The sequence below is a fragment of the Argentina anserina genome, chromosome 3, assembly GCF_933775445.1.
Source record: "Argentina anserina chromosome 3, drPotAnse1.1, whole genome shotgun sequence".
In the NCBI taxonomy this organism is placed as follows: Eukaryota; Viridiplantae; Streptophyta; class Magnoliopsida; order Rosales; family Rosaceae; genus Argentina; species Argentina anserina.
The window spans coordinates 34,566,050-34,590,204 of NC_065874.1; the positions used below are offsets into that span (position 1 = coordinate 34,566,050).

General features: G+C 37.3%; 2 protein-coding genes across 2 annotated transcripts; both read left to right on the top strand.

The window, feature by feature from the left end:
- The first annotated feature begins 4,898 nt into the window (after nucleotides 1-4,898).
- On the top strand, nucleotides 4,899-6,495 carry LOC126788224 (uncharacterized). The gene has a single exon (XM_050514195.1). The coding sequence runs from the start codon at nucleotides 5,084-5,086 to the stop codon at nucleotides 6,023-6,025; it is 942 nt and encodes a 313-aa protein (XP_050370152.1). The 5' UTR covers nucleotides 4,899-5,083; the 3' UTR covers nucleotides 6,026-6,495.
- Nucleotides 6,496-11,783: 5,288 nt separating this feature from the next.
- Nucleotides 11,784-24,048, top strand: LOC126786482 (E3 ubiquitin-protein ligase BRE1-like 2). The gene is made up of 18 exons (XM_050512317.1): nucleotides 11,784-12,083; nucleotides 17,991-18,152; nucleotides 18,255-18,342; nucleotides 18,448-18,678; nucleotides 18,808-18,975; nucleotides 19,235-19,428; nucleotides 19,581-19,664; nucleotides 19,779-19,898; nucleotides 19,982-20,165; nucleotides 20,268-20,428; nucleotides 20,789-20,860; nucleotides 21,008-21,084; nucleotides 22,071-22,265; nucleotides 22,378-22,450; nucleotides 22,581-22,805; nucleotides 22,877-23,079; nucleotides 23,359-23,521; nucleotides 23,624-24,048. Exons 1-18 carry the CDS (start codon nucleotides 11,979-11,981, stop codon nucleotides 23,753-23,755), a joined length of 2,637 nt encoding a protein of 878 aa, XP_050368274.1. The 5' UTR covers nucleotides 11,784-11,978; the 3' UTR covers nucleotides 23,756-24,048.
- The last annotated feature ends 107 nt before the right edge of the window (nucleotides 24,049-24,155 follow it).

Sequence of the window (24,155 nt, forward strand, 5' to 3'; positions counted from 1 at the left end):
TTAGTATGAGAAGAAGAGGTACCAGCATCAAGGGGGAGCGAAGGATAATTCGCTAGAATAAAGACATGCATGCATAAAGCTGCACAACAAAACACTATACATTAATCATAATTACTTCCTGCGATCGAACATTTTAAAAAAGAAATAAAAGAGAAAGAAAGCCTCGATCATGTGGTTCCCTCGGTTCCTTTCACTTATGAAATGAAGTGGAAGATTCTTAGTTTCGTAGTGAAGTACTAAAGGGGAAGGAAGCGACGAAAGTAGTTGCCTACTATATGTAATCACAAATTCCATTGTCTTGAGCAAAAGCATTGCCTTTACGGTCAAGCATGCCCAGATCTTCATACATCTGATGCAGAGCTCCATCACATTCTTCAATCATACCTATAGACTCGATCATGTCCAGTGAACACATGCAACTGAAACCGCCCTTCCTATATACTTGCCTTGGAAGCATATAGCTAGTACTGAATAGTGATCACAATCATACCTGGCTCTTGTTTCTTCTCTTATTTTATTTCCTCACTACGAAAAGCTGCAAATAGCTAGTGGTAAAAGATTGAATCACCATGCGGCCTTTTGTTGTCGAATACATGAGTACTGCTTAAGAATTAAAACTAAGAGCTTACATGCGAAAGTTAAAATTAAAGCTAGCTATAGTTTATGGTAGAATAGTATATAGAGTTCTAGTCCGTGTCCAACGTCCCGATCGATCGGCCCGTGGTCTTCTGCTCTTTAAGGCCTTGAGTTCTAGATATATAAAGTTCTTAAATTACACATGCAAAGATGGGCACCAAATCATTGTATAGTGTCATGTGTCTTCTCACAATAAACTAGCTAGCTAGGGCACCAACAAGAGTCTTAGAAGAATATCGAAAGCTAAGTCGTGTAAAGACTTCCAAAGCTTAATTAACCAGAGCAAAAAATATCGAAATATGTTGGGCTTGTGAACATAACCAAGACAATGAATAATGAATGAAGATTATGAAGCCAATTAGGGAAAGGGAAAGCCAATCATGAAGCCGGGAAAAACACAACAAATTTTCAAAGGGAGAAAAAATACAACAAATTTTATGCTCCAACTATTGAATAATCCATCTCACATATACGAAATTATGAGAAATTTGAGCAATTGAGCAATGGTGAGAGTGCAAAATTGAGAGATGATGAAAAAAATTAGGTTGATTGTGAGCAATTTATGAAGAGAGTAGAGTGTATTTAATTGATCATGGAGAAGATGAATCGTTATCTTTTATTGGTGTAATGAAATTTCTCCATAATTGATGCATGCAATAAAGGAGGAAGAATAGGAGAATAAATGACAATCTGCGAGCAATTAGATTTTTCTTCTTCTTAAGAAGTTGGCCTATAAAAGTACATAAACAAAATCTTGTTGTGCCCCCTTTGGTTTTGTGCCCCGTGCAGTCGCACAGCCTGCACTGCGCCAAGGCCGTGCCTGTTTACTGATCCGAAATTTAAATGAATACGTTGGTGATCGATGATTAACTAATATAGTTTAAATCAAGAATAAAATAATGGTCACTCCTTTAATTTTAGTAACTCGACAGTTTAGTCTTTTATGTTTCAATTTCAACTTTTCACTCTTTATACTTATTTTAAATAATTTGGTCATTCCGTTAAGTAGTCACCGTTCAATTGCACTGTTAAGTTGTTGACTTAGCAAACATCACATAAGAGGAAAAAAACCATTTAACGGTGTAATTGGATGGAGACTTAACGAAATGACCAAATTGTTTAAAATTAAAAAATATAAGGAGTGATCAATTGAAATTGAAACATGAAAGATTAAACTGTCGAGTTACTAAAAATTGGATGAGTGACCAGTATTTTGTCCTTGAATCAACATACATGTAAATGAGTTCATAAAAAAAAACATACCTGTAAGTGAGAGCGTCCTTTGAAACTGTCGATATATGAGAATGAGATAAGTTCAGATTACAAGCATACTGAGACTCCAGAAGCCCTTCAATTCGAGTGAAGGGATCGATCGATTCCAATAGTTAGCTTGAGAATCGACCACCATGGCCATGGGGCTTCCGAGCCAATATATTGGGACACCAGAGGAGCTCGAGGTTTCCTGCTGCCTTATTTGATTTCCGGGAAATATATACGAGGATCGGACTCTATCTAGTTCTTAGTTACTATCAGAAGTTCGGAGACAAGAGTTTACAGATGTCCATCAAATGCAATTGGAAGCACTAATTAAGATCAACAAGCGCAACTGATTTTTCGAGAAGCATATTGATGGAGGCGCAATGTCCTGTATTACCTTATGACATCCGAAGATAGAAACTCTAAGCATGGGGCTGCTACGCAAACATAAATCTAATAACGAAATAATTCACACGTACTTTATTAAAAGGCTAGGAGGAATGGAGGATATCAATTTTGATTTCTCATCTAAACGAAGTAATGTGTTCTCCATGCATAATGTAATAGAATGGGAATTGATATTGGACACTATGGAGTATGGACAAGATGGAAAGTTGACACGAAATTATTAAGAAAAAATAATTAATTGAAAACGTGTGGGCACCTTAATTGATTAATTAAAACAAGGTCGCCCAACGTCACTGATGACTTAAACAAAAATGGTTTGTGATTTGCCCTCGTTCGATGGGATCAGGAACAAAGATTTTTGTGTACGTTACCCTGGAAAAGTAAAGTCTTTTATCGATTGTCTGCACAGGAAACATAGGCATGCATGGTTTACCTCAAAGTTAAGAGTTAGTTAGTTGCTGGCGGGTGATCGTTCAAGTTCGAATCACCATTCGCTAATTAACCAAGTCAGGGTCTGCTTATAAATCCAGAAAATAAACATATGCTGCTAATTAATAAATACATAGCTACAAGTATATATGCTGCTGCAGACATAAATTCTTTAATTAGTTTCATTTGAAAAAAAAATTCTTTTATATGCAGTGGTGGATTTAGGATTTGAAGTTTGAGAGGGCTTTAAATTTGGCCCGAATGGCAAAAAAAAAATTTGTCAGTACAAATATATAACCATGCAAACTTTTGACATTAATGAGTTTTTTAAAAATAAATTAAGTATTCATGATTATAGAATAATATTCTTAAAATTAATGGCAAATTAAAATATCGAATAAATTTTTTTTCTCAAATTAATTAGATTGAAACTTAATCACTTATACGTACTTACAATTTTAGATTCAATATGTAGAGTAGTAAGAAGATTATAAGAGTTGTAATTAAATTTTTTTAATGTTTTAAAGAAGAAGAGTACATTCATGTAAAGAAATGCATACTAAAAGTCTAATTGTACACACATATATGAAATATATATTTACTTTTTTTTACACTAATATACGAAAACATTTGGAGCCACAAATGTTGCATGGGTTTCATCCGCTAGTGTTTATATGTGCATGCAATCCTTTGTAAAGTCTTGACACTGATGTAATTTATCTTGTGATTCCTGTCACTTTCATCTTCCACTTCGGACTTTAATTAATATATTAGACCCTAATTAGCTGGGTCAGCAAACATGTCATTAGATAACTTGGGTCCCAAGCATCACATTTTAGCAGCCCTTCTTTTTTTTTTTCTTTGATTTCTTGTTGATCTTCCATATATACGTACAAGTACTTGTGGCCAGAAGTAGTCTAAAGCAGGAACCAAATAAACCAACAGTAAGGAACCTTCTTCCTCAAGAACGTCCATACCCCAAGGAGAAAAAAGCAGACTAATCCATACCAACTTCAAAAAAGGATAAGAGAGAAACCATCATACTCTTTTGAATTGGGTAGAAAACAGATCGAGTACGTGACATGAACAATAATTTCCACTATTAATTTTATGCATGGTAGTAGCACGACATACGCAAGGAGCATGCGTACGTTGGGGAGGTTATGACAAAGGTGATGACTGATGAGTGTGGCAAATTGACAGATACACGCACCAATTTTTATTCTGTAGGGAAGATAATTTTCACCACTGCGATATTGCTTAGGTGATAGAGTTATCCTATTTTTAATAGAAAACATATGAATTCTCTAAGACTCACTACATATAAACCTTTTGATGACATTTTCGGAGTTAAGCACGTACCGGCCGTATATCTTGAAACAGGTTAACGGGCAATGAGAATTCTCTATTTGGAATGAGGTATTTCTTCCTTATTTTTAAGTTCGTTAGAGAATGTTTTTCGACGATTTGAGTAGCATGTATGACTTTTCTCAACTATTTCGTTTTATTTTTCTCTTATCCACACTGCATATATGACATGGAATTAATATGTACCTCATATTATGCTTCCTGTTGGCTGATTTGAAGTTGACCAAGAAATTTCGCGATTTCGTGTTCGTACAGCTAGCATTGTGAACCTTCCTACAAGAAACTGCTAGCAAAGAAAAGCTTAGACCAGGATTCTCACGATCCGTTTATTTACCTATCAGCTATTATTGATTTGTCGCCCTCAGTCGTTTGTTTGTGATCATGACCACCATTTTCCCTGCTAAGTTACATAAACTAATGCAGTTATGTTTTAATCTCATACTTCGTAAGTATGAATTGAAAGATGTATATATAGTATCCACGGTTGACCAAAAAAAAATAATATCCACTTAATTAAGTGCTGTTATTTTACTTATTTGTTATTTGTTTCGGTCTCTTTTGTTAACTTACAACATTAAAGTGTATTACTAGGGACAAAATTACGTATTAAACATATATGTTTTTGACAAATCAATGACGGGGCAACTTCGGCATTTTAAAACTGGACGAAAATCACGAAATGAAAACCAAAGTTCTGCTCGTGGCTGGTATTCTAGAAGCCTTGCTTGCCTTGGTATTTCCATTACTTGGACCTTTAATTAAACTCATAGGCCAGTCAACTATTGTTTATCTCACTATTCAAGCCACCAAACACAAGTTCAAAATCTGTAACACCCTCCTTCAGAAGCCTCCAGACACATTTGGAATTAACTTCAAAACCATCCTTTAAAATCCCTCCCTCATTTGCCACCACTTCCCCATCTCCCCTCCATAACGTTCTTTACCTCTAGCCTCAAACAACTACTAATCTCCTTCTCTTGATATTATGGGTACTTTGATAGGGCATGTAATACCAGGCTTTGGGTTTGTATTAATTGGATTATGGCACCTTTTCAACCACATAAAGCTCCATATTCAACATCCCAACTCCTACACATCCCCAATATGGTTTCCCGCCTCCAAGTTCAAGTACTTGGAGCTCTTGTTGATCATCTTAGGTTCATCAGCCTCCGTTGCCATGGAACTCTTCGTCGCCCCCGAGAAACACCAACCGTTTGACGACGACGGAACCATCCCTTCAAACCATCTCCACAACTTCGAGCACGCTACGATATCCATGACCTTCTTGGTCTACGCTTCCTTCGCTATCGTTCTCGACAAGTTAGCCCCTCGAGCTCGCCATGGTCTTACCCAAATCCTCGGAGCCATAGCCTTTGGTCAGCAACTACTACTTTTTCATCTTCACTCTACTGACCACAACGGACCTGAGGGCCAGTACCACTTGCTTCTTCAGCTTGTTATTCTTGTCTCCTTTGTCACAACCCTAATGGGACTTGGTTTCCCCAGGAGCTTCTTGATTAGCTTTGTGAGGTCACTCAGCATATTCTTCCAAGGTATCTGGCTTATGGTCATGGGGTTTATGCTTTGGACACCTGAGTTGATTTCCAAAGGTTGTCTTCTAAACTATGAAGAGGGTCACAAAGTGGTTAGGTGCCAAAGCGAGGAGGCACATCACAGAGCCCTCTCCTTGGTGAATCTTCTGTTCAGTTGGTTCGTGATTGGAATCGCGGTTTTTGGGGTGGCTTTCTATTTGGTTTTGGTCAAGTTCTACGGTGGAAAGGTGGAGTATTTTACTCTGGGAAGTGACCGTGAAGATGAAGAAGATGATGATGTGGAATCCCAGAAGAAAAACAATGTTGAGGGCTCAAAGAGTTTTGTGGATCATATGGGAAAAACTGCCTTTGCGCCGAGAGACATGGAGAGGTAGAAAAGATTTTTAAAAAAAACGTACAAGGTAGCTACTGAATCCTTTTAGCATTATACTGTGTGATTGTATGTATAATCAACTTGATGGCTACACTTTACTTAATTAAAGTGGACATTTGTGGGTCGAACATTAAGGGAAGTACATATGTGTTTAGGAAAGAATTGGAGAGGGAAATTGTTTGGTTTGCATTGATTATTTACGGCTATTCAGCCTAAAACCGAGTCTTCTATGTTGGTGTGTATACATATTATGGAAACGCCATTAGTGATTGAAGATGGAGAGAGCTGTTGAATTGTAAATTATAAGTTTTTTTCTTCATTTTATGCAATGTTTGCCTTATCTTTAAGCTTATATGAGTGATAATGATTTCATAACAAGCTAGTCTTTTTTTTATATTAATGACGTACAAAGATAGTCTCAGTTGACAATTCTGCTTCTTAACATGCTTGTACCAAAAAAGAAAACTCTTCCACAGTTTTGTAGAGATTCTGGAAATAATATCGAAGATGCTTATTGCAATTAAGTATTTAGGTTCAAGGTTACAATTTCGTTATTAAACATTGACGGCTGACACACTAGCCTTCGTTGATAACGAATCAAAGATTTTCAATACACCACTTTGAATCTATTGAGCGATCTATTTGTATACTTAAAATTAATATTTAATTGCCTTTTATATTACGTTAAAGTGCATGTTGACATAAACTTTACCCGCAAATTTTCTAATTGTTATAAGTTAAGAAAAATTTCAAAGTAGTCGCACCAGCTGTTTAATTAAACAATAATAATTAAACTATGGATGCAAAAAAATTTTAGCTATAAATATGAACTCAATACGTTACACTCGAAACATGTGAATCTTGTAACTTTGCAAGTTAACATACCGGCCTTTACATGTGGAAACTAAATTGAAGTGAACAAATTAATTCACTACCAGAAAAAGTTACTTAGGTGACAACGGTAAAAAATCTTCGTCACCGAAGAAAAGGTAAGCCGACGAAATTAGTTTCGCCACTTAAGTATAACAAATCGTCACATTAGTACAAGTTAAACGACGAAAACTGGTATTGTCATCTAATCTGGTAACTAAGTCGATGAATTAATTTTTTGTCATCTAAACAATGCACTTAGATGACAAACTTATACTTCGTCGTCTTAGTGCTAGTTAGATGACGATTTGGATTTCTTAAATGACGAACTTATTATTGCATTTCATTGAAGTTCAAAAAAAATTAAAGTCTAATAAAACCCACACTAATTTTGGAAAAAAAAAAGGTCAGTTCGGTTTCATTTCATTAAAGACCAATTTAGCATATTAGAAAAATCATAAAAAACATGTATGCACATACATATATTTGTCAATATTGTAAGGAATTATGACAAAATTCAATTTAGCATAATAATAATAATTAAGACTACACTATTTTTAAATTGAGAAGTTTAGTTTTATGTCATTAAAGTAAGATGGTTCGTAGATTCATTGAATTAATATAGACTTATTTAGAAACAAACTAGATGTTGCTTCGAGTTAGCATGTGTTAGCAGAAAACCTTAATTACACATCAATTAATATGGAAGTGTATGTTGAAAAGAGCTGTGTATATTTTTTGCAATATAATTAGGGTAGTAATTGCGTACATATTTTTAAAATTTATAGATGTTGAAAGACACGTGAGATCAATTTATAGAAAATAATTTAATACTAATCAAAGATTGATATTGATATATAAGTTTAGAGTATATTTTCATGAGGTAAGAAAGTTTGAAAATTTTTGTAGTAATTATACTGTATATGTATAATATATTTACTAATAGAGTATGCCCAATTATTATTTTCCATTAAAAATCACAGATAATTATGAGTTTTCTAAAAGAAATTATATGTACATTAATTCTATTAAGAAATATATAGCCTCATGAGATGTTAAAAGTAATTAAGGTAATTACAAAAATATATACATAAAAGGCAAGTAATTAACAAATGGACATCCAAAAAATAAATGGAAAGAAATTGAACCCATAGTGCCGTGGGGATCCAATGTAAAATTGCAGCACATAGTCCAATTAGAAGACATGGTGTGGATCAACATGTATGCCGTCAGATTCCTATAGATCCAACGGTCCAAATTGATCACACATAACTTCCCTCAAATCACCCCTAATTACTTTCCTCTTTCCTTTATATTTGTCAGATGGAGATCATATCCATCATCTCTTCTCCTTTCACTTCTTCTTGCTTCCTGGAAATCATATCTCTTAATCTCTTACTCATAAATATCTTACTCGGCTTCTCCTTCTTTTCCACTCTTCTCTTTTAGATCCCTAAAGCCCCAACATCTATCACCACCATGAATTAACACATTGCCTTGATTTTCATCTTTATCAATCCCTTCAAATCCCTGAAATCCCTCTGTCACCACAATACATGGATGAGGTAGTGAGGTACGGTTCAAGATCCCCAGGGCCAAGATCCAACTTATATTTATATATCACTCTTTGATAGCTTCTACATCATCAATACAACTTTTCTTAGATTAATAAGTAATTTTGGTGAACAACAACGAAAGCACCTTGGGGAGAAGCATGGATTAAATAGATCTCAACTGGTACTGTAACATCGGGGTAAAAAAAAATTATGGGTTGTCAGGTCTAAAATAGGCAACGCCATCCACATTGAAGTCGATCTCACGATTCTGATCCATGCATGACAGAAGGGTAGGGTAGGAGAGATTAGCTAGTATTAGATAAAGAGATCGAGAATTATAGAAAAAACATGATGGATCGGAGATGCATGTTAATTGAATCGTGACTCCCTGAGCTCTAATCTGCTTGTCTAATTGTCCGATCCTTTATGTTTTCCTTCTCTTATTCAATATAAGTTTCTTACTCTTGCTGAATTATCCACTTGGCAAAGTTTTTCCCGACCTACAGCGAAGTTTGGGCTTCACTTTGATAATATATTCGGAGTAAGACAAGACAAGCATTTGATTTACATACTCATATGTTAGCAAGATTCCGGCCATATCTCAATGGTTGCAAAGGGATATAAGGGAGAAAATAGGGAGAAAAAGAGAGGTCAATCCCAGAAAAAAAAATTAAATTGAGGAATTTAATATATATATATATAATAATTAATGTACTGAATATTCTAATTACCCATCATAATTAAATTTATTAAATAAAATCGAAAATGCAGCATAAAGCCAAATAATAATAGAAAATTTTGTCATTATAAGAAATAAATTCCAAAAAAGTGACGAATACGATTTGTCACTTAAGTATCAACATTTGTCACCTTATTTATCAGGCGACAAGAGTCATTTTGTTGTCTTACACTGTATTTAGGTGACGAAATATTAACTTTTGTCATTTAAGTACTTGGGTCACATCCTTTAGTTGACGAAACTTAGATGACGAAAATTTTGTCACCTAATGGCTTTAGACGACGAAAATATGATCTTAGGTGACGAAATATCGTTATCGTCTAAGTCATTAATTCTGGTAGTGATTAACAGAGAGACAAATAATTAAACCATTATCGGTGTTGGCTACGACACGAATTTATCATTGTCGTTTTTACGTGTTTGATAAGCAAGTGCAACATAGAGAAAGTCATAGGCTAGCTATATTTTCCAATCATGTATACGTCACTAGTGACTTGGACGGAACATTTTATATATAGTTGTCCTCCCCTGACCCCTCATATTGCGTAAATTTTTATCAGAAAATCTAAAAATCATACAGTATATGGTCATTTGACCGTAGTTGTTGAAGTGATGGGATGACTTCAAGTTTCTTTAGAATAAACTTCCTTGGCCAAAACAAAAATGGATAAAATAAACCTTTATAGCTCGCCATCGTGTATCAACATGTTGCTATTTGCTAATGAATAATATTGATCCATCGGCATCATTCACAATTATTAACCTCAACGTAATTGGATATGGAAGAAACTATAGACACCGAAACTTCTTCCCCGGTAAGAATTGATGAGAGTCGCAAAACTAAATTGTTTAGGTCACTTAGGTGAAACAAATTTAAGTAAATACATAGATTAGTCATAGATCTCTCCAAAAATTCTACACATTAAGTAAACAATTGAAGATTGAATGAAGAGTAATTATTCTGTATACCCGAAACATCACGTGACATTGTCATGTGGTGTACCTAACCAATCATATTACTCCACGGTGTGATAAACATGCACATGATGAAAAATGATACAATTATTTAAATATGAGTAACCAATTAGAAACAAAGACAATAAAAAATTAACAAATAACATTAAAAGAATATGCTACCTAGACAACATGTCAGGTACATATAATAATTTTTGGACATGCATGAGGCGATCAAACTTGATATACTTCATGCTAAATAACACTGTATCTCAAAATTCCACCAAAAGGATAAACTTCCACTAGAATTGTGGCTGGCAACTCAACTTGATGCGGTGAAGATATATGCGAACGACTCCAATAGTCCAGGCATCCATGCAGGATCGATACATGAGACTTTCATGCGATCGAAGAAACTGTCTCAAATGTATAAGATCAAGACGATCAGGTCATGCATGTTCTCAAAGATTGGATAACTAGCAAATCTTGACGGTTTATTGGTACTCTATTAATTTGATTTTCCATTGCCAATGCAGCATCTGATTCCAGTGAACTGCCTCCATATATAGACTTTTTGGTTTTTGGGTGGGGAACCGGAAGTCTGGCCTAACTCTGCATGAACGGGCTGCAAGTTGGCTAGGGCCTAGCTAGGGGTTTAAAAGAAGGTGTCTTGTCAACCTTTCCTATGTTGAGATTCTTAATCTCAAATTGCGAATATTTCCACTCGGAAAATTATAATATGATGGTAACCGTAGTTCGTACACATGGTGATCCGGGATTGATATTATTGACGTACATGTTTTGTAGTTACTTGTGATTAATATCTCAATTTACTTTAGATAGTTATGAATCTCTATGAGCGAGCTCGGAAGCTTGAACCCCTTCTAGTTAGGTTTTGTTTGGCGGCAACGACCCTCCGGCGCACATGTTCGTGCACAACGGCGACACTAGATTCAAATTTGGGGCTGGAGGCTTTTGGTCATCATTTGGAACACATGAGTTTAGAGTCCAATTGTAAGTCATAGGAGTAACGGTCGACAAACTATGACGTTCTGTTGGCGAAGAGCTAGCAAGACCGAGTTCAGATACGGTGGTGATTTTCTTTAGTGTAGTCATCGATCCAGACTATGTGGTTCGAAGTCTACATAAAATCTTTTTGTTATCAAATGGTGGAGCAGTTTGGCTTGATCATATTTGTTCGATCTTAAATGGTTCGACGATTTTGTTTTCCGCTTGATGGCAGTGACGGATCCAAGGTTTAAAACTTAGGTGAGTGGAAAAAAATTTAGGTAACTGAGTCGGCTCTTTCTAGTTATCGGGCTATTTTTTTTTCCAATATAGGCTTTTGAAACCTACTGAATTGGAACTGGGCTTGCTCCTATGTAAGTCCGCTACTGCTTGATGGTGGTGGTACGGTGGGCAACATAAAAAGGAGGGCTTCCATTGGACTCGGGCTATGAGCCTCGTCTTGGGCCAAGTGGCTTTGGTCTGATGCTGGGGTTGTTGGGCTGAAGGCTAGGCATCGGTGGTGGTTGGGTGCTAGTAATGTTTGGTAACAAAATCGGAGCTGAGAAAATTAGCTGAATTATGTTTGGGTTGTGGCGTCCCAGGTATACTAAAAGCATCAAAAATAACAAGGCCCGACCCAAGTATCACCTCATGGGTAGAGTTTTAACTCAGAACTCATTAACTTGTTGTTTTCCGGTGGTTTTCTGGTGTGTTCTGAAAAGCTCAAGCTCGTGTTTCACCAAGTGTGTATGAGTCTGTGGAGAAACTGAGAAGCTCTGATGGTGCCCTGTTTCCTCTAAAACCAGAGAAGCCACTTTGTTTCTTAAATGGAAAACAATTCAGACTCGGATGAGCCAGACAAGAAGAGACCTCATTTGAACTCCGCCATGGCCCGTAGCTCCAACTCTTCTCCACCCAATGACCACCACGGCGTAATCTCTCTCTCTCTCTATGTTTTGAATTTGCTTGGTTGTTCATGAAAACATGGATTGAAATATTGTTCTTGGGTTCGGTAAAGGTTGGTTCTTGCCTCTTTTGGAGTTATTGGGTGGTGGTTTTCTGGTTTGGACTGGGGGTATTGGGTTCTGCTAAGAAATGGGATTTCTGGGTTGGTGAAAAGGTTTGATTTTTCTGTAAATTAGTGTTGTGGAGTGGTGATTGGAGTCACTGGCTACAAGGTTGCTGTTTTAGATGTGGTTTTTGTGATTGTTGGTATTGGGTTTTCCTGTGTTTAGTTTAGGAAGTATAGGGAATGGTAATAGGGTTTAACTAAAGCTTCATTCTTGTTTAAGTTGGTACGGTAGAATGATTATTGGAGTCATTGAGTGTTTGTATTTTCTGATTGAGCTTCTGTGATTGTTAAAACACAATATAGTTCTGTTTGGGTATGGAATTGTAGGAAAAGGGACTAGAACTTGAATATTTGGGATGTAGGAAAGAGAAACCCTCTTTGTTATGTTTCATAGATCCAATTCGAGCAGAGGGGGTTGGTTTGTTTCTAAGTATATGAAAGCCATTTTGGGAGCTAGCATGAAATATGCATGCAGTTAGATAACATTATATTATTGGTACATTGAACAAATTGTTGATATAAGCGTCTTTAGATCTTAATAGTTATTTGCGATATAAGCAAAGAAGAGTAAACAGAAACACACCAAAGTTATAGTGGTTCAGCTGAAGCCTACCTCCACTGTGATCTCTCTTGAGAGATTTACTAGTACTGAAGAATTTAGGTACAAGTACTTATTGTAGACCTTAACCCCTCCCTGTCTAGCTCCTATCTCTCTATCACCCTTAGCTCTCCCTTTAGGATTTCTGTCTCTGTGTCTAAAAACCTTCCTGCAGCCCTATTTATATCAATAGGGGCTGCTTGATACAATATGGACTAGAATTACTAAACCTAACACAAATCCTAATAGAATATTGGAAGATATACTCTCCTAAAACATATAGAAAAGCTGTGCTAACTTATTTCCTTTCTAAACCTGGATTTGATTACTGAATCCTAACTCCAACATGCATCAACGAGCCAAAAACACAACAATCTCCACCTTGGTGAGTTGATACCAAATGATTGTTGCAACCTTCAGGATGTCTTGTATCTCTTGAAGTAACCCTGAACAAACCTCCAAGATCATTCACCTTGGCAATACTCCTCTTGCCTCATCACACCTCAAGTGAGGAGGTGCTCCACCACAACTCAGCATGTTGTGACACTAAGCAAGTTCAAGCAGTGCTTGAACTTCTCTACAGAAACTGGTTTTGTTAGACAATCTGCTGCATTGTCATTTGTGTGAACTTTCTCCACAATAATATATCCAGCTTCTATCCAATCTCTGATCCGGTGATAGCGAACATCAATGTGCTTTGTCCTTGCATGAAACACTTGATTCTTCGCCAAATGTATGGCACTTTGGCTGTCACACTTCACTACCACACCTTCCTGGTGAATACCAAACTGTCCTGCCAGTCCATTCAACCAAATAGCTTCCTTAGAAGCTTCTGTCAACGCCATATACTCTGCCTCAGTAGTAGATAGAGCAGTAACCTCTTGAAGATTTGCTTTCCAGCTCACAGGCCCTCCACCACAAGTGAAAACATAACATGTTGTAGACCTTCTTCTATCTAAGTCTCCTGCAAAATCAGAGTCAACAAAACCAGCCACACAAGCTTCTTCTTGTTTTCTTTCAAACTTGATTCCAAACTGCCTAGTTCTCTTTAAGTACCTCAGAATCCACTTCACTGCTTCCCAATGACGCTTTCCCGGATTTGACATATACTTAGAGACAACACTCAATGCTTGAGCTAAATCTGGTCTTGTGCATATCATTGCATACATGAGACACCATACTGCATTAGCATATGGAACATTCTTCATCGCATCAATCTCCTTTTGATTTGATGGCTTATGCTCTGCACTCAGCCGAAAGTGTGCAGCTAATGGGGTAGAAACAACCTTAGCTTCATCCATGTTGAATCGTTCAAGTACCTTCATAATGTACTTCTCTTGTGACAGCCATATTTCACTTGTGTTTCTATCCCTTCTTATTTCAATTCCAAGGATCTTCTGTGCAGCTCCTAGATCCTTCATGTCGAATTCAACCCCCAACTTTTCCTTAAGTTTCTGAATTTTCAACATATCTTTGCATGCAATCAGCATGTCATCTACATACAGTAGTAGTAGAATTACCTCCCCATCTTCGAATACATGGTAGTAAACGCAACAGTCATATTGACACCTTGTGTAGCCTATCTTCAGCATGTATGTGTCGAAACGCTTGTACCACTGCCTTGGCGATTGCTTGAGTCCATATAGAGACTTCTTTAGTCGACAAACCAGATTCTCTTTCCCTGTTTCGACAAAACCCTCCGGCTGCGACATGTAAATGTCTTCTTCGAGGTCCCCATGAAGAAACGCAGTTTTAACATCCATCTGTTCAATCTCCATATCATACTGAGCTGCTATAGACAACAACAACCGTATTGAAGTATGTTTGACCACCGAAGAGAAAATCTCGTCATAGTCCACTCCCTCTTTCTGCGAATACCCTTTTGCCACCAGACGTGCTTTGTACTTTATGGCATCATCATCATGTATTCATTCTTTCTTCCTAAACACCCACTTACAGCCAACAAGTTTTCTTTCTTTGGGTTTAGGAACCAACTCCCACACGGAATTCTTATGCAGAGATTCCATCTCTTCTGCCATAGCACCAATCCAACCTTCCCTTTCTTCGCTTTCTATAGCTTCTTGATAAGTAGTTGGATCACCTTGACTAATGGTCAGAGCATGACTCACATCTTCTTCGGTTTCAAATCCGTACCGTTGTACCTTCTTTAAATTCCTCTTTGGTTTGTCAAGTGCTATGACTCGCCTCACTGGCTCAGGTTCTTGTGGGATGGGAGGATTTTGACCCCTACGTGGGGACTGCTCCACCTGAGCCCTAACTGGTGACTGTTGTTGATGCTCTGGTTCTTCAATGGCTACTTGATCATTCCCTACTTGCTCCACCTGAGCTTGAGAATCTTCAACTGATCGTTTAGCTAATGATATCTCAATTGCTTCTTCATCTTTTTCAGCAACAGTCATCTTTTCCTCCTTACTATTAGCTTCTATATTTAACGGCATAGTCTTCTCATCAAAAACAACGTCCCTGCTGAGCACTCTTTTCTCGTTGATTATATCCCACAACTTATAACCTTTTACTCCTCTCTGAAAACCAATAAACACACATTCAAGTGACTTTGGTTCCAGCTTGGTTCTTTCATCCTTGGGAATATGCGCAAAGGCGCTGCATCCAAACACTCTTAAGTTGGAATAATCAACTGGTTTTCCAGACCATACCTCCTCTGCACACTTGAAGTTAATAGCCTTTGAAGGTGATCGATTAATCAAGTAACAAGCATGATTAAGCGATTCTGCCCAAAACTCTTCAGGTAACCCTGCATGAAGCCTCATGCTTCTTTCTCTCTCCAAGAGAGTTCTGTTCATCCTCTCTGCAACACCGTTTTGCTGGGGAGTTTTCTTAACAGTAAAGTGTCTTGTAATGCCTTCATCCTTGCAGAATTGTAAGAACTGATTACTTATATATTCACCTCCATTGTCACTTCTCAACACTTTGATTTTCCTGCCCGTTTGGTTCTCGATTTCAGCCTTCCACTCCTTGAACTTTGGAAAGACCTCATCTTTTGACTTCATAAAGTAAACCCAAACCTTCCTTGAAAAATCATCTATGAAAGAGACAAAGTATCTGGCCTTACCCAACGATTTTGTTGATGCAGGCCCCCAAACATCTGTGTGAATATAGTCTAATACTCCTTTGGATTTGTTCTCACTGCTGCTCACTTTGAATGATACCTTGGTCTGCTTACCGAGTGTGCAATACTTGCAGAAGTCAAGGCTGCAACTCGTTATGCCTTCTATCTTATCTTGCTTATGTAATTCTTGCAGCCCCCTTTGACTCATGTGCCCTAGCCGTCTATGCCAGAGCTCAGTCTTGTCTTCTTCCGTACAAACTGATGCTCCACCTAGTATTGTAGAACCTGTGAGTTTATACATATTATCAGGCTGCAACACACCTTTCATGTAGACCAACTGACCTTTTCCGACTTTGAGCACTCCATTGTTACCTTTATGCCACAATCCTTCCCTATCCAAAAGACTTAGAGAAATCAGATTTCTGCTCAAATGTGGAATGTGTCTGACGTTTCCCAATGTTCTGACAATGCCATCATACATTGAGATCTTTACTGTGCCGATTCCCATGATTCTACTTAGTGAATCATTCCCCATAAAAACTAATCCGGTGTCCCTCTCTTCATATGTGTCAAACCAATCTCTGTGTGCACACATGTGAAATGTGCAGGCTGTGTCCAAGGTCCAATGTCTAGGCGCGCCGGAGCTGGCTGAGATTGCAAGGAGTTCTCCATCATCGCTATCATTCCCAATAACGACATTGGCTGACTGGGAGCTTCCTCCAAGCATATGCGCCTTCTTCTCCTTCCATTGTTTGCAATTTCTTTTCCAGTGGTCGGGTGAACCACATACGAAGCAACCATCATTCTTCTTTTCTTTGCCTTTTCCCTTGGATTTAGACCTGCCCTTGTCTTCAAATCCACCACCTTTACTCTTAGACCTTCCTCTCTCCTTCCCTCTGACACTCAGTCCTCGTGCTTGGGAATTATCGTCTTCCCTCTGCATCCTGACATATTGTTCCAGGTTCTCACACACTCCTGCAAGTGTGATGGTCTCTTTGTTGAATATCATGGTGGTCTTGAAGTGTTTGAATGATGATGGCAAAGACTGTAGTAACATCATAGCCGAGTCCTCATCTCCCATCTTTGCCCCAACCTTCTCCAAGTTAATTATGCAGTTCTGAAACTTGGATATATGATCAGTAAGATCGTCCCCTTCCTCCATCTTGAGGCCAAAAAGTTGTTCCTTCAAAAGTAGCTTGTTGCTGATGGTTGTACCCATATAAACGCTTTGCAGCTTGTCCCATGCCTGCTTTGCAGTCAGCTCCTCTCCGATCTGAAGCACAACATTATCAGCAAGATGCAACTCAATGCAACTCTTTGCTATCTTACACTTTTCTGCCCAATCTGCATCAGACATTGATGTAGGCTTTGATGCTTCAAGAGCTACATCAACCTTATGCTGGATCAGAACGTTCCTCATCTTCCTCTGCCAAAGCGTGAAGTTGTCCTTGCCATTGAATAGCTTTATGGACGCTCTCACCTCTCCTGCCTCAGCCATTCATTTGCCAATCGACATCGCAAAATAAACCAGCTCTTGATACCACGTGTTGATATAAGCGTCTTTAGATCTTAATAGTTATTTGCGATATAAGCAAAGAAGAGTAAACAGAAACACACCAAAGTTATAGTGGTTCAGCTGAAGCCTACCTCCACTGTGATCTCTCTTGAGAGATTTACTAGTACTGAAGAATTTAGGTACAAGTACTTATTGTAGACCTTAACCCCTCCCTGTCTAGCTCCTATCTCTCTATCACCCTTAGCTCTCCCTTTAGGATTTCTGTCTCTGTGTCTAAAAACCTCCCTGCAGCCCTATTTATATCAATAGGGGCTGCTTGATACAATATGGACTAGGATTACTAAACCTAACACAAATCCTAATAGAATATTGGAAGATATACTCTCCTAAAACATATAGAAAAGCTGTGCTAACTTATTTCCTTTCTAAACCTGGATTTGATTACTGAATCCTAACTCCAACATGCATCAACGAGCCAAAAACACAACACAAATTTGTACTTAAAGTTTGATTTGGAACGACAAAGATTCATATTTTTGGAAATTGTTCATGTATGCACGTCCAGGTTGATGCTGCAGTTCTCCAGTACCAGAACCATATGATGCTTCAGCAGATAGACAAACAGAAGCATGAATTGCAAGATCTCGAAGCAAACATCAAAGAACTGAAGGCTAAGCAAGGGTCTTATGATGATATGCTAATTGCAGTGAATCAGCTATGGAATCAGGTTATATGAATGTTCTGTTTGGTATCTTTTCCATTTGTGGACTTTGATTTTCTATATCAGCAACATGTATATTGTGATGGGTTTTCATTGTTTGCTATGTAGTTAGTTGACGATGTAGCCCTTCTTGGAGTATGTGCCGGAGCAGGCCAAAATGCTTTGCAAATTTTTAATTCTGCTGATCATTCTCGTGGTACATTTAGTTGTTTTATGCATCTCAGTTTGTTGTTCTTCATTCTTTCGAATTACAAAATTGAAGTTCTGGATGTGTTTAGATTGACCTGACCGTGATTTTCAGGTGCGATTCCATCATGCCCTGCGGAGGAGATGTTCCTTTGTAGAATCCTACAAAGAGATAATATAGAAGCTAACAAGATTGATGAAGTTGTTAACTATGTTGAAAAAGCTCTCACTTTGCGTCGTACATCAACTATGGAGTCAATGAAACTCTTGGAACATTCAATTGCTGTTGAAAGGAAAAAAACAGAGAACATAGCCCGTTCTTTTAGTGGAAAGATGACTTCAGAAGGTTAAAAGATGTGATATTCAATAAATTGATAATTTCAAAATGTTTTCAATTATGTTTCGCTTCCCAATCTGAGTTCTTCAGTCAGGTGCATCAGTAGACCTATAGCTGATGTTTGCATTTTTGTCTCAGATGCTATCATTGAATTATCCAAGATTGATGATATGTTAGAAAGGGAGGCTAACTGTCTACGTCAAGTGATCAATATCCTTCATTTGAAGCATAAAGAGTATGCTGATATCATTCAGAGTCGCGCTAGTGGCGATTCAACAGATCAGTCTGAAATAAGAAGAATTACAGGTTTCTGATATGTTTATTCCCACATATCCGTTTGTTCTAATTGCATTAGTACTGTGGGATATGTGATGGTTGTATACACTTAGTAACTGATGCTACATATGCCTAGTTAGCTTTCAATATACATAACAAATTGAGGCTTTGAAGCATAAAATGTACAATCAGCACCATCTTTAATTCCTGTAAATTTTAGGAAATATGCTGAATTTATGAAAATATAGAAATTACCATTTTCAGTGACATGTTATGTTGTGGGTGACAGCTGAACTTGATGACAGCATGGCTGAACTAGAGGAGAGTAGGAGAAAACTGGTCAATCTTAAAATGCAAAAGGACGTTGCATCCGGGATGCACAACCTTACTACTTGTGCAGTGAATGGGACTTTATCACCTGAAAAATCAACAGAAAGGACAATAAGCTTGCAGGAACTTAAAAGTTCAATAGAAGAAACAAAGGTTACATGTGACGCTCAAAACCTCTTTTTCATGGACCCACCCTCTTCCGTTCCCTAACCCTTTCTGTCTTCCTCTCTTTCTCTCGCTCTCTCTTTCTCTATTTCTCTCCCTCCCTCTCTAACTCCAGGAAATGTTGTGTCCATATGTTGCAGATGCTTGCGGCTAGCCGCCTTTCTGAGCTTCAAGAAGCACATAAAGAAAACCTAGCATTGTCAAAACAATTGCAAGACTTTCAGGTCTCTAATTTTGATATGTTTTCTTTAATTTTTATATTTTGATAGTTAATAGTTATATTAGTCTTGCATTTCCTTATTTAATAAAGCATCTTATTTGGGATATATTTACCACAGAATGAAGTGAAGGATGAGAAATATGTACACTCATCTAGACTGTACACTATGCTAAATGATCAATTCCAGCACTGGAATGCTGAAGTGGAGAGATACAAAGCATTGACCAGTTCTTTACAGGTTAAGTTGCTTTGTTTCATGTGTTTGCAGATGCATTTTGAACTTGTCTTGTGTGTAATGATTTTTTTAAGGTGAATTTACAGGCTGACAGGGCTGTTGTCATGAGAAGGGAGAAGGAATTAAATCTCAAAGTTGAGTCTGCAGAAGCAGTCAGGACTTTGAATGAAAATGATTCTAGAATTGAGGAGCTAGAGCAGCAGCTGAAAAAGTGCTTAATTGAAAGAAATGACCTAGAAATAAGCATGGAAGAAGCTGTCCAAGATTCAGGCAAAATTCTTGAGTTCACATTTCATAATATTTGTGTTTTGAGTCTTTGTTTTTTTTTTTTTTTTCAAAACATTTGGTACTCACAGTTTTTCCATGCTGCAGGAAGAAAGGATATTATATTAGAGTTCCATGTGATGTCCTCATCTTTGTCCAAAGAGATGGAAATGTTGGAAACTCAGTTAAAGCAGTGGAAGGAGACGGCTCACGAGACACTTTCCTTGCGTCAGAAATCTAATTCTTTAAAAGCTTCATTAAGTATGAAGGTTTACTTCCATTCCCGGTTACTCTTGCTTGTATCAGTCATACTTTTCTAGTTTCTGGTGGAATAATGATTAAGCATGGTCGTACAACTCCCGTTCAAAAAGAACAGGTGACGGTGGCATGAATGATTTGTTACAAGTTCATACACACATGCTCATTGAAAATGCATGCTATTATTCTTCTTATGTTTCGTTTTAAACAGGTAGAAGTAATGTACAACTTGGGTGTCAGTATAGAGTTTAAAAGCCTGATTATTATTGTCATCTGCTAGGATTTGTATGATTCTTATCCATCTTAATCTTACTACCGATAAGTTTTGAATGCAGAATACTTTCTGGATTTCTCTGACTTTGTTTTGACAGACAAATGAGCGGAACAGCTTAGCAAACAAATGTGTTGAACAGATGATAGAGATCAAGTCTCTTAAGGAATTGGTGAGGCTCTTCTCTTGTCTTGATTACAGTTGCCTTTATTTCAGATGCATCATGTTTATGGATTTTTCATGACTTTTTAAGTGAAGGATTATAATTCTCCACTCCTGGGAAGTTGTAGAGTTGTAGACTGATCTTAACACATTGCAGATTGAGAAGTTACATAAGGAGAAACTGGAACTTCAGATCTTCTTGGACTTGTATGCTCAGGAAAGCTATGGAAACAGGTTATCCTCTTACCTTGGGTGCTAGTTGTGGCTGCACAGGCCTGATGGTTAGGACATAAGCTACAATGTATTAAAAATAAAGATTTGTTTCCAAGTATTTATTTTTATTGCTCCAATATCTGGAGGATGCCATTATGTTGTTTTGTGGTAGAAAAATATTGAAATTAATTACTCTATGAAATTATGCTCATAGATGCTCTAACATTATCTATTTTAATTGAAAACACATAGACCATTTTGAGGAACTGGTAACTTTCTGTTGCAGTTTTGATCAATTTTTCACTGTGGAATCTATGATTGGGTTCTGTTCCAAAAAATCTATGACTGGGTTCTGTTGTGCTTTTGCAAAACTGTATCTCATTTGGGAATCCTAAGTCGAACAACCATTACATCCCAGACATTTCTCACACAAATACTGCTTAATCACTTTTTTTGGGTGTCCACGAGAATGTCATGGTGGCCTTTAAATTGGGAAGTAATAATTTGCAACATACTGTAAGATGGGAATATGATGAATTCAGTTTGTTTATTGCGTTATGGTACCTCACTGCAACAAATTCAGGATTAGAGAACTAACCCAACATTACAAGTTAAGAGTAGAAATGCAGCTTCCTGAACGTATAGTGGACTTTGGTTTCTGGTCTGGCATGTATTTAATATATAAAAATGGGAATTCCCACCTTGCTTAAATATGTAGAAGAGAACATTACAACCTACAGTGTTACACATCTCTTTATCTTCTGGTGTTTTAGGTTTAGGATGTAGTTGTTCCTTATTTGCTATTGCTTTTACTTTATGGATCACATTATTATTGGAGCCTGGAATAAGATTATGTCCTCATTTATATAATTTGTGGGTAAGATCAAGTGTTTGTTTTCTATTTCTCATTTGATCTACTTTTCATTTCTATGATCTTTTGGTGTATCTATAAGAGGGCCTTTGCTATTTTCTCCCAGTACGTTTAATGTTTGCTTTTTGCATTTTAGAGACTTGTTGGAAATCAAAGAATCAGAACGCAGAGCTCACTCTCAAGCCGCTATGTTCAAAAATGCATTAGATGAACATAGTCTAGAGTTAAGGGTAAAAGCAGCCAATGAAGCCGAAGCTGCTTGTCAGCAAAGGCTTGCAGCCACTGAAGCTGAAATAACTGAATCAAGGGACAGACTTGATGCATCTGAGAGGTGTTTTTTTTCTTAGTTCAAATTTTCATTTACGTAGCTCAAGCCTTCTAGAGATCAGTGTTATGTGCTGTATGGGAAATTTGTAACTCCCTGCCTTCTTTTTTATTTGCAGAGATGTTCTGGAACTTACGGAGGCTATTAAAATTAAAGACAAGGAGGCAGAAGCTTATATATCTGAAATAGAGGTGCCTTATCAATCCTTCTCACCCGATGCATACCATCAAATTCTGGGTCCTTCCTAATTGAACCTATGAGTTTTCCTAACTTTTTTCTTCCTTTTTTAAGTTTCCTGATTGATTTAGTGTGTACCTGCAGACTATTGGTCAGGCATATGAAGATATGCAGACGCAAAACCAGCATTTGTTGCAGCAGGTGACTGAGAGGGATGATTATAATATCAAGCTCGTTTCTGAGAGTGTGAAGACAAAGCAAGCACATAACTTTCTAGTTTCAGAGAAGCAGGCATTGGCAAAACAACTACAACAAATAAATACATCAGTAGAATCGATTAAATTGAGAATTTCTCAAGACGAAGAACAGGTACAGCTTCTATCATGCAGACAAAGTTACTTATTTGTTAATATGTTCTCAACCACGATTTGGCCCTGCAGATGAAGGCCGTCTTAACAGAAGCCTTGAAATCTATTGAGGAAGACAGACACCTTTCAGTCGATCTAGAAGCTGGAAAGTGGGAACTGGCTGATGCTGAGAAGGAGTTGCAGTGGCTTAAATATGCTGTTGTGTCTTCTGAAAAGGAATATGGACGTATTAAACAGGATATTGAAGAGATCCAATTGGAACTAGGCAATGAGAGGTAGTGTTTTCTCCATTTTGATTAGAATGGCTTCTATTATTTTTTACTTAAGAATTAATTTTTGTTTCATGATTGTGCCTTCACAGTTTTTCATACCATTTGGGAAGTAGTATATCTTTTATATGTCAATTTATATTGTATACAGCTTTCTTGCTATAATCTGTTTACAGCTTGATTGTATTTTGCTGGTGTTGAAGATTTCTTTTTGCTTTGTGATCTATTTGTCGGAATACTCTGTTCTTAAATGTCCTTCTGACAAGTTTGCTACTGGATATGCAGGAGCTTGAGGACAAACATCGAGGAAGAGCTATCGGAATTAAACACCACGGTTGCTGAGATGAGTTCTGAAACAGGAGAGGCTGCAATACAGAAACTCCAATCAGAAATCAAATTTTACAAGAATATTTTGCAGTGTAGTGTTTGTACTGACAGACCTAAGGAGGTAAGGAAGAATATTTATCAATTTTTTTGTTCTGATCAGTGGTTGAGTTGGGTGACATTTTTTTGATGATCTGATTGATTCTGTTGCCTAAATCATTGCCAGGTCGTGATTGTGAAGTGCTTTCATCTATTTTGCAATTATTGTGTTCAAAAGAATTTAGAGATCCGTCACCGAAAGTGTCCTGCTTGTGGAACTCCGTTCGGTCAGAGTGACATACGCTTTGTAAAGATATGAAAGCGCTATCATGTATGCCTCGCCGTGCCTTATTTTTCCATTGGTTGGCATATCTTATAGTGGATAGCACAGTATTGATTGTTGTAGTTGTAACAATAATTCCAAGCTGTGGTTTTGTATAGTATTGGTGTTAATTAGTCTGTTTCTTCTGTTGTGAATGACTTTTTTATTAGATAAGGAAAAACAATAATTTAAAGAAAAATTGTCCATGTTTGCTGTACATACTGGATTTATTACCCTTTTTTGTTTTAGTTTAGCTAGCATCTTATTTATCATACACCAAAATCTGAATGAAAGAAATTCTTGTGTCCGATAGACAGTGTGTTTTGCACAACATCAGTTGCTTTGCTTAATGATACCCAGTGCAGGCTTTACTTAAATTTCACGTTCTTCAAATTGT